The sequence below is a fragment of the Convolutriloba macropyga genome, chromosome 12, assembly GCF_964194025.1.
Source record: "Convolutriloba macropyga chromosome 12, txConMacr16.3, whole genome shotgun sequence".
In the NCBI taxonomy this organism is placed as follows: domain Eukaryota; kingdom Metazoa; phylum Xenacoelomorpha; order Acoela; family Convolutidae; genus Convolutriloba; species Convolutriloba macropyga.
Genome location: NC_134479.1, coordinates 19,974,966 through 19,990,800, shown reverse-complemented (window position 1 = coordinate 19,990,800; position 15,835 = coordinate 19,974,966). Strand labels below are relative to the sequence as shown.

Genomic DNA, 15,835 nt, shown 5'->3' with positions numbered 1-15,835 from the left:
CCAAACTCGTTCACAATAAAATTTTCTTTTCTGTGACAAAATCCTTCAACGTCTAACACAACCGTTTTGCTGCTCAGCATTCCAATAAGTGAAAAATTGACGGATGAAAAATCTTTGTATATAAGCAAAATAATATTCCCGACAAATGCCCGCTAAAACAGTTGCTGCTTTTCCACGGAAGCATATAAGAATAACCAGGTCCTTGGTTATATGTTTCGTATATGAAACCTCCTGCGTCGCGTAAAATAGCGTGCAAACGTAAAATTTTCGATACTTTTAGATACTTGTCGAGAGATGAATTGTCGATGCCAATTAGACCTCCATATGGACGCAACTTTAGAGCCATATCATGATCAAAGCAGTCCAACTCACTAAAATATTCACTTGCTGCCAGGAAATAGTTTAATCTTACTGATTTTTCAGGATAAGATGTAGAAATGGATAAGTATTTGTCGTGAATGTTTTCCAAACAGTTTCTACAAAAAACTGGTTGATCAAAACGCATGCCAAGTCTTTTTTTCTCACTTACCAAACTGCAACTCAACAAAGTTTTTAATGCTTTTCGCTGAAGAGTCTGAAACATTTTTTAATAACAATCTCTAAACAAAGAGTGAATAGGATTTTGTCATTCTAATAATAACGACAGACTAACTTATCGGGTTTTGAATTTTATAGTTTTAAACAATAAGAACCAATAACCGCAATGCTGACTGCATGTTGTTTTTGTTTGTCCATGAATTCTCCAATTGGTTATGATAAGACATAGAACAACGCATTCGTATACTGTGTAGTCACTCTCCTTTCGCCTTACTAGAACTAAGGTTAAATTTCAAAATTTGCTGTATTTTGATTGGCTAAGATAAAAACCATATATATCCAACTATTATGCTCTACGTGACAAGTATAGTTATTGCTGTTTTCTGATTGGCTAAGATAAAAACCAAATATATAAAACTATTATGCTCTACGTGACAAGTATGTTTTTGAGCTATTCTTAGAAGCAACACGCCTAAACATGTAGCAAAAACAATTGAACACAAATGATCATTTTCTTTCAATTCTTGCATACTGTTTGGTTGCTCACAAAATCCAAATCTTTGCTCTACAACAAACTGAAAATTGTTTGCAAACTCTTTTCACAGTCTTTCCTCATAGCTTTTTGTCTTTCTCCACTATTGATAACAATCTAATTATTCTCGAATCAAGATTGATACAAAATTCTTAAGTCTTAGAACAAATTGTTTTATCTTTTGATTATATAGAAAAGCTGAAAGTTTTCACGAACTGACAAATTACCACAACAAATCATTAATTGCAGCATTGTCTTCAAAGTTTGAACATGTCTCCGGTGGCAATTATTCTGAAGGAGGAGGCCAATCCCGATTTGAGAACAATAGCATATGAAACTTACAAAAAAGAGAAAGTCGTTATTGTTAAACAAGAGTTGCGGGACAACGAGTGGATTATAATTAACCACATGGCGCTACCAATTGTAATTTTCGACTACATCCAATCATTCAGATTTGAAAAAGCGCTGATGAAAGGAGCACAGTACACGATCGATCATGCTACCGGCTACGTAGGAGAATTTGTTTTCAATCCAGAGACGATTGATGAAAATGTTAGGAAAGTTCTTTACGACTATGATATCAAAGAGATTCCTCTATACGAAAATCAGGAGGGCTATTGGAGGGACCTGGAAATTATTGATAGTTTCTGGCGGATTCCAAAAAGCCCCGAAAGCCCAGACATTACAAGTCGGTCAAATTCTCCTCTACCAGACTCAACGCCAACTCCCTCAACACCCAAGGTAGCGGAAGTTTCCATAATTGCCAGCAGCAGTCTCGAGACGCCACCAGTGAGCCTTTGCTTTGCTCCAAAGAAACGAAAGCTTGATATCAACTTTTAATACTCATTTAAAGACATTGCTTCTTTTGTTTCTGAGATCTTCTAGTGTGAAAACTATTTTGTTAGTTTTGTTTGTTCCGTGTTATATAGCCTAATATTTCTTTCTATTTTTTGTCTCAACGCACATTGTTCCACTTGAAATTGAATTTTTGCTTCCACTCCACTTTTATCTCATACACAGTAAACAGTATACACATTCTATTAAACATGCGATATCGTGATTAAAATCAAAGTAATCTTGAGACGACGACATACTACTTTCTTTTTAAATACAAACTCAAACTTGTGACCACACCGTGTCTTTGATAATAAAACAATACGTGTTCAAACATGTGCAAGACAATAATAAAGGCTAAACTCGACTGACCAATAAGAGAAGCGGAGACCACCACACTGAATTGCTTATGGTAATAAATGAGACCACACCTTGTCTTTGATAATAAAACAACACGTGTTCAAACACGTGCAAGACGGTGATGAAGCTTAAACTCGACAGACCAATCAGAGAAGCGGAGACGACCACACTGAATTGCTTATGGTAATAAAAGAGACCACACCTTGTCTTTGATAATAAAACAATACGTGTTCAAACACGTGCAAGACGATAATAAAGGCTAAACTCGACTGACCAATCAGAGAAGCGGAGACGACCACACTGAATTGCTTATGGTAATAAAAGAGACCACACCTTGTCTTTGATAATAAAACAATACGTGTTCAAACTTGTGCAAGACAGTAATAAAGCCTAAACCTGACTGACCAATCAGAGAAGCTGAGACGACCACACTGAATTGCTTATGGAAATGAAGGACATATGTTGGCACATGTAGTAGACATGATAATTCCTAAAACTCGGCCAACCAATCACAAAAGCCTAGACCAAAACTTGCAAAACAAAAAAAATCAAAAACATATTTTGTCATATGCACCAGTCTAAAATTAATCTTCAGTCAGCTTTCAAACAATCACAGGTCGGAAAAAACAAGTGCAGATTAGATAAAAATTGATAAACACTATAGACACACAGCTTTAGTTATGTTATTGTTAGTGCTATGAATATTTTTTGAGAACAAAAACAGAACAGGAAAACTGTTTATTAATGTAAAGAAAAAATTGGAATATCATTCACAAAAAATAGAAGTTAGTTTTCTTAAGTATTTAAGGGAAATAGACTGCTCATTCTATCATTTTGCCTAAGTTACGCAGAAAGGTTCAGTCGGACATCAGTTTTTCCCCGTTAAAATTTTGTCATTTTTATAGTTTTCCCCAAGTTTTACACTATATTACGTGATCACATTTGCATTGTCCCTCAAACACCTTCTTTTTTGCACAATTTACCGGTCTGCACTTGTTGTCATTTACAATGCAAAACAGTTTCTGCATAATGCAATTGCTTTTTGAGGAAGTATTTTGCATAAAATTGTTCAAAAACAACAATTTTTACTCTAAAAATACACTATTTTTCTCTCAATTTTTAACTCTCCCGTCATACAATTGTGGTATATGAATTGCTTTACCGCACATTTTCAAACACTTTTTCAGTACTTTTTTGGAACTTTTCATATAGTTTCGAGCATTTGTTTTGTCCATTTTATACGTATATTTCTTCTCATTTTCTGCAAAGTTGCATTCTTTTCACCTTGCAAATTTTCACGCTGCAAAGTTCTTATCAGACACAATAATTCTAAAATTGGAGCCCTGGCACTTAAATTTTATTGGTTTTTTAATCTGCCCACACTCCCTAATCTGGGATAACATATGGGCAATAAAACTATCAAATTAAAACCAGATGTTGGATCAAAACCAGTTGTTGGATCAAAACCACCAAAATTTGACTCCATTTTGGTTTAAATGTAGTTATATTACATAAAACTTATCAAGAGATTGAAATAATGAAAAGGTTAGTAAATTTTCTGTCTTTTGAAGACCCATGAATAGTCTTTTTGACTAAAAAAGGGTTTAAGAATTTTTAAATTTTAAAACCAACTTAAGGGACCCCCCAAAATTGCAAAATTTTCACAAGTGTTTCAATAATTCCAGAAAATTAAGAAATTTTAACAAGTTTTTATTCCCCGCACAAAATAGCTGGAAACATCGTAACTTTTTGCCCACCGAACAAATTCGGCAAAAATTTCACAAGTTTTTCTCAGCGCACAAAATTGACAAAAATTGACATGAGTTTTTGTCCCCCACAAATTTGAGAAAATTTTACAAGTTTTTGTCCCCGGCACAAATCGAGAAAATTTTTACAAGTTTTTGTCCCCCGGCAAAATTGAGAGACAAAATTTTTCGACCTCAAATTTGTACCGCACGATTTGTCACGGGTGGGGACGTCCCCACCCGTGACAAAACGTTATGCACGATTTGTCACGGGGGGGACGTCCCCCCGTGACAATACGTGCATTTTAGTATACTACTCACAGTATCTCTTGCCCGAGATAAAATATCTTATCAAGAATTTGAAATACAAAATTTCATGGTGATTCTTGATAAGATCTTGGTAAGAAATTATAAGATAAACCAAAATAAAGTTGTCGTCTCGATCAGGAGTAACAAAATTTCATTATTTTAGTAATTGCATTCCAAAGGGCCTTTATGTACACAAATTCACACATAATTAGAGTCCGGATTCCTTTGAAATTTCAAAAGTCTACCAACACAGATAAGCTGGTATGAGTTAATTAACATCTTAAGTAAGAACCAGATTCTCCCCTGGCCGTATATGGCAAGTATTAGTGCAGTTTTGTTGCACAAAACATATTGTTCTCCCTAATTGAGAACGCGAAATTGATATCTACAAGGCGGACTGGCGAGTTGGTCTATGATCATCATTTGTTGTGGGAAGGTTGAACTTATTGCCTGAAATTATGGTTTTTGTACACTCACAATTTTGTGATATTATCCAAGTTGAGCCACAATTGATAATTGATGATTGCGCTAATACTTGCGCTAATTGATGAATATTGCGCTAATAAGGAATTCGCTGATTTTCTATACGAATTCTTAAATATTGACCGCGTATTTCTTACATAAATTTCGGAATTTGCTCGACCTGGGAAGAAATTTGTTCATTTGAGAATATGATTTAAAATTGTTCGGAGAAAACTGCTGGAAAACAGTTCTTTATTAAAAGATTTCTGCTTAATATATCAGAGTTACATTAAATTTGTTATTAAAATCAGTCTAGAAATTTAAAATTCAAAAACTTTATTACTGATTATTTCAAAGTTTTTTTATAAGCCTATAAGAGCTTAGAAGTCGTTTCAATCTTTCTAAATCTTTCTGAATCTCACAAGGACATAGCTGCATTTCTATTCTTTATCAACTCCGCTATTGTTGACTCCATAAGTGAAATAGACAACAAAGCCAATCAGCATCCAGATACAAGACCGAATCCAGGTCAGTTTTGTCAGCTGCGTTATGAGATAGAAGTTCACAAATATAGACACAACCGGAATTACCGGTAGTAACGGAACGCGAAAATTAGAATCCGAGAACTGGGCGGGTTCCGATATGAAGCACCATAGGTAAACTATACTCGCTATCATCAGAATAAAGAAGAAAAAGAAAACCCCAATTGCACACCAAAGTATTATTTCATTATTTTGGTCCTCAGCTTGAATTGTCGCCAGGCAACAAACCGAAAGACCCATAAAAAGTAAAAATAATGCGGTGGTAATCGTATGTTTACCATTCCAATCTTTTCCCTGTTTTTTCTGTTTTTTAATCAAGGGAATCTTTTCAGTATCCTGGCTTTCGATGTCGTCATTTTCAGGTTCTTCTTTCTCGAGGTCAAATTTTTCTTCGCTACATTCATTGACGATTTCATCGCCCCTGTTGTAGAATGTTGCCGTGCTGGAATCACACCGAACTTTGATAACGATAAGAGCAACGCAAGAAAAAGCGAGAAGGGCGCCAAAAGCGAGCATTTGGGCAAGATCTTTAAGCTCAATGAAGAAAGCGACCACTGCAGAGAGTGATGAAGCAACCAGCGTTGCCCAAATTGGAATTTGAGTAATTTTGTTCACACGAGACAGACCTCGGAAGATAAGACCTGAAAATAAGCAATTAAAAGAACAGATTTTTAATCAGGTTTTTAGTAGAAATCTGGTTTGAATTTGATTGATTACCCTGCTACATTTTATTCTATTTACAAATTCTGCTCTGGTTTTAGGCACAATTCATACGAGAGCCTAATAATCAATGATCTTTATAATTATTTTCCATTCTTTACCGCATCTAAATCTTCGAAGGACAAAAAATAACTGAGATTTCTTATTAGAGAAAACATCACACAGAATGGGGAGTCAATTTTTCAATTAATCACAATCAAATTCAATTATTAGCGCTCAAGTTGTTGCTTTGAAAAAATTTTAGTTAATGCTACTCGACTTTTTTTGGCATTTGCAATTTTTGTAAGAAGCATGTCGTTTTTTTCTATTTTGAAGTTATATAGCGACTTCTCCTTTTACTCCTTTCAAACTAGGGGTTAACATTTTACTCAAACTTTTGCAACCATGTCTTAAAAAATTATTCTCTGAAAATTCCTTATTTAACACGTATTTGTTAAGAATGAAGCAACATCCAGTGTTTTTGTAGCCCAATAGCCTCCATCAGTGTAATTGCCACATAGTTGACTGTATAGTGAAAATCACTATTCCCAAGTTTGGGTTCTAAAAAGCACCAAATTAGTTTTTTAACGCTTCTGGAACAATCAATACTTCCTCCGATGTTTTTGACGTTTTTCTTTAAAAAAATCACAATTTTGTAACCAACTATAATTTAATGAATACACTTTTACTACATGTGCTGTAAAAGACGCAAAAAAGTTGTTATTTTATGACTTTCTAAGATAACGAATGAAAACAGGAACACAATGTCGTTGGCCTAATGTTAAACTCTTTGAGAAATGATTTAATTTCAACTCTTCTCTTTCACTGAGCTTTCCACATTTCTGTTCCAACGCAAGCTGCCATTAAAATTTATATTACAAGAAAAGTCCAACATATTTTGAGCGTTAACATTTCTCAAAAATTAAAATGTAACTTTAAATCGAAGTTCCGCATAATATCTGAGTAACACTTTGCCCAATTGGCCGCATAAATGTATACAAAGTGAATTTTTTGCTCTGCCAAAAATTTGTTTTAACAACATAGGTGTGGAATTTTTTCCATATTCGGCTCACTTAATGAATGAGTTTTTAATAAAGGCCAAGCATTCAAAGTTTTTATCACATTGACTAAACTAAGGTGTGAGAGAAAGATAATTCTATACATATGAAATCCGAAAACTTTTGAAAACTGTGGCATCAAACTTTATTTATGAAAATCACTCTAATATTCCCCTGCGCAGTTTTAAATGTGTGACGTTCGATGCATACCCTATTTTAACTTCATAAAAATGATTAATAGAAACAATATTTCTAAAAAAGGGGGTTAAACATTATTAGTTTGCGAAAAAAATTGTAGCATCAATGTTCCCAATTTGATCGGTTGTTGACACTTCACAATCTCAAACTTTTAAGAGAATATGCCTGTAAAAATCCGATCAGTTTCCTAGTTTTACGCGGATATGAGAAATTTGTGATATTACGTTATAGTGGACAAAAGTGCGGCTCGCCTTTTTGTAGAGAGTCTAGAGAGAAGCTTCTCAATTTACTTTTGTTTCTTGTAATATGCATTCGAGCTCTTCCAACTTTGCAATATTGAATTTTGGAAATTAATTTTTTAAAGATTTTTGTTCGGCCAGAGTTTTTCAAAATGATATAAAAACATTTTCTCTATACCTAAATATACAGCTCTGAACAAAGCACAACTCTGAAGTTTCTATTTTATTTCATATGTACATTATCATTAAACGCTATTAAAAAGCTAATGATCATAGTCATACAATTTTAATCAAAATTTGCAACAAATTTGATAAGAACCCAAGAATGGTGTTGAAAAAGAGGCTTTGTTCATTGAATATAATATGAGTAAACGAAGTCGATTTTTCCATCCTTTCGTGAGAGTAGTCAAAAAAATTTTTCATTGACATGTCGCACTTTTTAATCTTGCTTGCGTTACCTTGCGGCAAATGCTGGTACGTAATGTAAGCTGACTTTCTCAGTTATTGTCTAAAATTGATGGTGAAACCAGGTTTAATCCCAAAGTGAGAAAATTTATGAATCAAAATACCTGGAATCTGAAGCCTTATAATTTGGTTAAGACTTGGAGATATCAAATTAAACAGGCCAAGACTTGCACACGATTGACTCGTCTAAAATGTGTTATGGTCATAGCTCCGAATCAGTACTGATACCTAGACTTGCAATTAGGCTTGCCCAGTATACTGGTATCGACTTGGCGTTAAGTATGGGTAAAGATACTGCCACAATTAGAACTTTCATCCTGGTATTTCACGATTCTAAACAATGAGCCGAAAATTCTAGGCGTGAGCTTGTATTTAAAAAATTGAACGGACATTTTCACCTCGTTTTTAGAAAGACCCATCGGAAATAATATTGGAAGATATAAGGAAAATTAAGACAAATATTAGCTTATAACCTTTTAGTTCATTTTTAAAAATCTGCTCGTTTTGACCTCGTTTCAGGCAAACCCACCCAGACAGTATCTTTAATCAAAATGTAACTGTGACGACACTCAATTATAAAAAAAATATTTCACTTTGGCGATTTTTTTGGTAAGGATATGCCTTCTTTGCTATATTAGATTGAACTAGTGAATGTAATAATAAGTTGTATTATTTGTTTGCCTTTTTCTGTGCTCGCATTTATAACCGCTAGGCGCCTGAAAAACAAACCAGATATGTTTAATGGTAACCTTATAGTGTCGCATATTGTAATCATTTGTTTTTTGTACAATGTAACTATTTTTTATGGTTATTGTTTGGTATTGGCACTACGAACAATTTATTGTTATTATTGTAATAACTAAACTTTGGGAAATATACTTTGGTCTGATACTCGATTACAGTATGGTATTTTTTGCGTGATGACTCCCTTGTTGGCGCCGTGAAACGTTTCTTAAGTTTTTTTGCTCAAATAGAAGAAATTTGTAGTGCAGATACAAGCTACTTGTTCTTATTGAGTTGAGCAGGCTTTAATAGGGCCTCAATATGTTCAAAAAAACTGTTTTCGACAGTAATGAAAACAAATTGATTGCTCGTTAATGATCAGACGCATCCAGACAACATTCAGGAATGATCAGAAATCAACTTGTTAATGAAAAGAATTTATCAAGAATTTGACCAGCGCACCAACCCCGTCCGGATAAAAAAAACGCGCTTAACCCTCCCTGTGCGTTTTTAATTGTCTGATAATCAAACGTACAACTCAACCTTAGCGACGTTGTGATCGAATAAGGGTCTTGATTTGCAATTTTGCCTGCTTCTTTCTCAATTGCTTTGAACTGCTTATGCTTTATAATTTTAAACACATTCCGAAAATTATTCTTGAAAAGAACGTTTTTCAATGTTCGGAGTAGATGGTCCAAAAATGAAAATTCTATGACACCAATGTCTCGCCAACTTTTTTTACAAGGAACAGAATCTGCAACTTATCTACCTTCGGATGCCATTCCATAAATTATACGCGATGAGCACATTGTATTTGCCATAACTGTACTGGCCATAGCAACCACAGCTCCAATAGTTACCAGAACAGAAGCCCACCCCCACCCGTTGTATTCCAGGGCCTGGGAAAGGGCCACAGACTGTGCAATGTCCTTATAAGGAATCATCAAGGTCACCGCAGCCGAGATTGAACACAGTAGGGTTGTTATAAAAGCAACTGTAAATGACAACTGTGTTTCCTTCCCCCGAATTATTAAAAAATTGAACTGTTTGAGCAAATTATTTCAACCCCAATCTTAGTTTTTGGTTAGATTTCTATAGTTTACTTTTTTGTCACCTGCAATTTTAAAACAACATGAACAATTGTAAGAGACTGCGTAGCACATAATGTTCAACTTTGTGAAAATATTTTGACAATCTGAGAGAAAACTCCTTCGACTAGTAGTCTTACGAAGCTCAATTTGAAGTTATTTTCCAAAAAATACTTAGGACAACTTTGTTTATTATGAAAATTGATAAACTAACAATACTCATTTTGATATAACGCTACCATTTGAAACCACGTGTATTGTCAAAAATTTCTTAATATTAAACGGCTTTTCAAGGAAACTTAAAGTTCAACAAGACAGATTAGTCGCATAAAAAACCTCAGTTTAAACTAACACACAATAATCTATGAAGAAAATTGTTGCAGCCACTTTACAGTCTAGCAACCTCAAACATTTAACTGCCTTGAGATCACCAACATGATTAGCTTAAGATTTCATAGAGAGAAAGCAACAAGATATCAAAGTTAAAATTTTGATCAAAGCTCAAATTAAACAAATAAATTTAATTTTTGATTAATGAAGTCATAGGACCTGTCCTCAATAAGACTAGGTAGCAAGTAAACAAAAAAAAGCGCAAAGCCCTTTTTAATATCCGTTGAAAACAATTATATTGAAAGTCAAGAACACCATTAGCTATTAACTGAAACCATTAAATTAGTTTGTTTATATCTCAATAGGATGCCATTGAGACATTAAGTATCCACAATATTAATTACGACTATGAAAAGAACGAACGACAAATACTGTCAACAACAAAACAAAAAAATTAATCAATATTTGCTGAAAATCAGTGTCGAAGCCATTCAAATCAAAAAACAGATACTATTACCCAAACAAAAATTACATATCTATAATTGTGCCTGCTTTCAAAGCCAATGGGAACTGTCGTTACTGTGTTGATGTGACTACACCCCTTAAAATGAATTCAAATTTTGGCAAGTCTTCAAAAATCTTAAAATTTTTTTATGAAAGACCGTAGTATCAAAGCCAGAAAACCATTAGTTGAAGCATAAAAAGCTAAGTATAGTAAATTTCGTTTCACCGGAAAAAATCAAATTTTCGCAAACATTGAACCTTGATATCTGCAGTAGAAAACAATGAGATTCGAAAAGGAACTGTTTAATTCGTTATTCTACGTTGGATGGACTGGGTTTGCCAATGATATTACTCACAACTCTCTACGATGAACAAATCAATCGGTAAAAATTAACCGAACAGAAAAACCCCAGTTGAGCCTATAGTTCCTCCCACACTAAATGTTGGTCGGAGCAAAAAGTTGAAATCAGATTTCAGATTTTAAAATAGATTTTTGCTCTTCTTTTTTTTCTCATTTAAAGTATGCCAGACTGACGAAACAGCATCGAAAAATGATTACATTTCAAAGTGGAAGACTATCATAATTTTTTGTGGCAAAAGTTTGTTTCATGTAATTTTAATTCGAGAAAATTCATCTTTTGTTTTTATTCAAGGGGAAATGGAAACAGATGCCTGCTGTAAATAAAGCAATAGGGACTGATTTAGCCGGATTAATGGCTTCCTCGGTGGCAATGTTCACTACGTCATATCCGCCAGAGGCAAAATAGATCTCAGCAGCCCCAGTGAATACTGAGGATACCCCGTTGGGTAGAAAATTGTCCGTCCAGTTGTGCCAGTCAGCCAGAACGAACCCGCTCACAGCCACAAAGGTGAGAGTAGCCAGGTTGAGAAGAGAGAGGGCGTCATTTACAAGGGAGGTCAACTTGACACCTGAAAAGTTATCTTTCCTGGTTAAGTTTTATATAGGGAAATTACGTAACAATTCCCATGTTCAAACGAGTGACCCAAGCTATCTTTGATCCGAAGAAAACTTGGGCCGGCCGCGTACAGTGGGTGCCAGACAAACTTGGGTTGCGTTCTAGGGTTTCAAATATTTTTGGGTCATGTTCTAGTTGTTGAAAACCATGTGGTTTGCGTACAAGCAGCTCAAACCCATTTGGGTAGCCTGCTGGAAATTGCCAGACTGTGCATGCACCCTCCGGTGGCTTCTTAATTACCTTAAATTGGTCTTCACTAGTGCATCTGATGCTGGTTCAGAAAATTTGACGAAAGATATCTGGGTCATTTTCCTTATCTAAATTAAAGCGTTTGGACTAATATCTGATTGATCTTGAAAGTTGTATGTAGTCAAGTTTCGATTCATTTTTTGCATGTAAATAAAGCTATACCGGTTCTTAAAAAGACTGCTGGACTACAGCAGGCGACCAATTTATGTGATTTAAGTTGATTAGCTCTTGTTCATACAGCACGCCAGCTTATAATTTGTATCTCAAAGTATTATCTAACAAAAGTCCAAATAAATTTCTCAAAATCTGAAGAGGCACATTTTTGTTTGTAATCGAAAATGTACTGAAAAGTGCGCTTGTATTCTGAAAAAAATGTAAAGTGAGCGTCCGTTTCAATTTTCTGCTCATAAATCTTTATTAAAAGTGTGCTTTAATATTCACGAAACGTTTGAAGTTGAATTTGTTATAACTAATTAAAAATTCATTCGAGCCAAATTTATGATTTGTTCACAATATAACGCAAGAACGATGAGTGCAATTAAAGAAAGTTGAACTACTTTGAAATGGGGCGGAAGACTTTCAAGATTAAAAAGCTTAAATCTTCGAGTGCTTGTCATGCAAAAACAAAATTTTGATATCTCTGACAAGAATTGAATAAATTAAGTTCAAAATTAAGCAAAAAAATAGAAACTATATTGCTGGTAATTTTATGAAATATCTCGCTATATGGAAAAGTACATGGAGACTTAGACCATTAGAAGGAATTTTATACAATAGATATTTGAGTTTTTGATGGGCGCTAGCCACTAGTTCATTTTTTTCTTAAAAATTGTTCATAGTACTTGAAAGTATGGTTTCGACAATCAAAACTCGTGTTAATGCCAATAAAATTTTTATGTTAATTTATAATCTAAACAGCAATTTCTCAATACATATTTTTGGCGTTTTTACGGCAAATTAGTATCTTGTCTAAATCTACGTGTAAACATTTGAGATCAACTAAACTTGAGAGAGAGAGAGACAGTAGATAGTTCAATTGCATAAACGTTGGCAGCGACAAGATGTTTAGTAGTTTCAAATCGATTTTGATCAGTTCCCCCAAATAACGGCTTCCACTGAAATGTTTGAGAATTATTAAGTCTTTTCTTGATGATGATATACATTTAAATCCATTGAATTGGACCGTCGTAACAATATAATAATCACGACAGTCTATAAGACTACACGTATAATTAAATAAATGGTGTCTGAATAAACTAAAAACTAGTTTTTGATATAATTATATTACGTGTATGTTTATTTATTCTTTGTTAACAAATTGTTAGAATGAGGTTGCTCAAAACTCGCGAGCTCTCATGGAACCGTAAAAACGGCTGCGTTGAACAAATGATTTTCGTTTTAAAACAAATTAAAAAATCAGAAGCTAAGTGGGTGTCCTGTAACTGTCAATAGTTGGGAAGAGATAAAGGCTGGGAGGGGTTGTTTGAGGGCTTCAAATTTTGCATAATTTCAGCACTTCCAAAAGTCCCCAAGTCAGCAAACTCCTTAAAATATTTGAGCACTTTTCTTACAAAAATGCAGCACCCTTTTCAACACACTCGTTGAAAAATTGAACGAGTAGAACACTACAAAATTTCATCAAAATTCTTGCATAATTTCAGCAATTCACAAAAAGAGAGAATTTCGGCGGTTTCCGCAGATTCCTTACATAAAAATTATAAGGGAATTTTTTTCACTATTTCTGATAATGTTATCAGCATACGTTTCACCATCTTTTTGCAATTGTTATGAGCCACTAATCAATCCAAAATCTCTGTTTCTTCACATAAAAATGATAATTATTTTTTTTTGGAAAAGAGAACCACTGAAAAATATCACATTTTCATCATGGCTAACAGAAGGAGGACAAATTTGTTTAAACTATTTTGTATTATTCAATCAATTGTTGTGGCAATTTACTCCAGCTGTGATAACTGTTTTATCTAAAGAGTTAACAACATTTTTAAGTCTTTTGGCGGTTTTCCAAATATTTTCTAACTGCTGCTTCCGGTGCTGCTTCTGTATGTACAGAGGCAGAAAAAAATTTACAAGTTGTGAAATTCAAAACATGATTTACAAATCATGGAAAACCGTTGGTCGACTGGCGCTGAAAGGCGCTAAAACATTTTTCAGCAGAAAAAACTTAGATTATTATACACATAATTTGTTGACATGTGCTGAAACCATGTAAGAATTGTGATGAAAATTCAGCACATTAAGCAGAAAATTTTGTATGATCTATCCGCTTGACAAAATTTTCTTTAGGAGGCTTTCAGCGCATTTCTTGCATCATTTTCAGTATAATCTTGACCCGAGTTCCTTTTTGCTTTAATCGCTATCCACTCTATCTGTTAGTTTAAAAACATGACAACTGCAGCCCCTTTTAATTGAGAAAAGTTCGTTTTCCCAGTGCGACGAATGTAATCTGGGAAGTATAATGAATTTCTTTGAACTTTGCCCACTTATTCTTGATGAGAATCTTTAAACTAATCAATAGAAGTTGCTGCATTAGATCAAATTTCACGGGTTTCTATTATTATGACTCGACGGATTTTTTTTGGTTTCCCGGGAAATTTGTTGAGACTAGAAAAATTTCTAAGTTGAGGGAAATTTGACGGCAAAGTGAAATTATCGCATTTTATGTTAGTTCACATCAATTATTTAGATTTTCTTGTTTCCGTGACACGCGTTTTCTTAAAATTCTAACATTTTCAGGTTGCATCTTGAGCATAATTTGTGATATTCTGAGAATTCCCGACAAGATTTCAGGAATTTTCTAGTGGGATGGCTTTTAATGACTTAATCAAAACAAAATAGAAGTATGTATGAACTGACCGATACAAGCTATAATTGTGATGAGAAGAACCAACAGTACAGAGTAGAGATCAAATGACTCCAAAAAACTTGGCGTGGCTTTCAGAACTGCCTCGGAAGTTGCATCGTTAAGATACGCCACCACTCCTGCAATGAAAACAGGGCAAGATTGTCAAATCGTCCCAGATTAACAAAACTTGGGATCACTTATAAAATCTTGATTATTGATTAGAAAAAAAAGAAAATGAAAAATTACAACGAACATTCGATTTAAAATTTTAATGTATGGTATTGGAAAAACAGCTTGTGAGACGTTGGCGGTCAATACTCGCTAATTTTTTCGAGATAAATACTCAAGTTAGGATTTTTGTTCAAATGTAATTGGTTTTAAAAGAGAGTGGTGGATACCAGTTTTCAAAGACCCATGATTGACCTACCCAGTTATTTCTAGTACTATCGAGAAAAAATTATAAATTTGATTTAACTAGAATAACGGATTGTCTGATACTAAATATTGTAATTTTCCCCTAGCTCGAATTTCAGTGAACTTTCTCTTCAAATATAGGCCGGAAGTTTCTCAAATTGAAAACTGATATCTAATATTATTTACTATACCCGGACCTTCATTAATTGCCCAACTCTCTAACTTATAATTTGATTCTAATGAATTTCCTTATTTCAAATCATGAATCAATTTATCAAAAATTTATATATATATATATATATATATATATATATATATATATATATATATAAGTATATATATATACATTATATTTATCTTCAATTCTGGTTATATAATAATAATAATCTTTTTCACCAAGTTCATAATCATCAATTAAATTAGCTGCAAATTTATTTTCTCTGGCTCCATCTTTATCCACAGTTTATAATGCAGCAGTAATAGATAATTTAACATAATTTAACATAATTCTATTTGTAACTCTTTGCGTTAAATGTAGCTTTCTTTTTACCTCTTAGATCATCTGACAGTTTCCTTTTAATTCCTGATATGGTTTAGTCATTTCTACATTTGAATATCTGTTACATCAAACAACTCATAATCATAGCCGTGACCTTCGAATGTTTCTTTGGACAGTTCAAGCCGTTGCTTAAGATCTTCATTAAGAG

The 15,835-nt window shown here is 33.8% G+C and overlaps 1 protein-coding gene across 1 annotated transcript in view; it reads right to left on the bottom strand.

The window, feature by feature from the left end:
- Positions 1 to 5,129: 5,129 nt before the first annotated feature.
- The window catches only part of LOC142350411 (high affinity cationic amino acid transporter 1-like), an 11,975-nt gene continuing 1,269 nt past the window's right edge, over positions 5,130 to 15,835 (bottom strand). Inside the window, exons 2-5 of the mRNA XM_075402258.1 lie at positions 14,726 to 14,851; positions 11,298 to 11,555; positions 9,473 to 9,697; positions 5,130 to 5,962 (exon numbers count right to left, since the gene is read on the bottom strand). Of these exons, the coding sequence (XP_075258373.1) occupies positions 5,220 to 5,962; positions 9,473 to 9,697; positions 11,298 to 11,555; positions 14,726 to 14,851 (1,352 nt within the window). The 3' untranslated portion in view covers positions 5,130 to 5,219. The remainder of the gene's footprint in view (positions 5,963 to 9,472; positions 9,698 to 11,297; positions 11,556 to 14,725; positions 14,852 to 15,835) is intronic.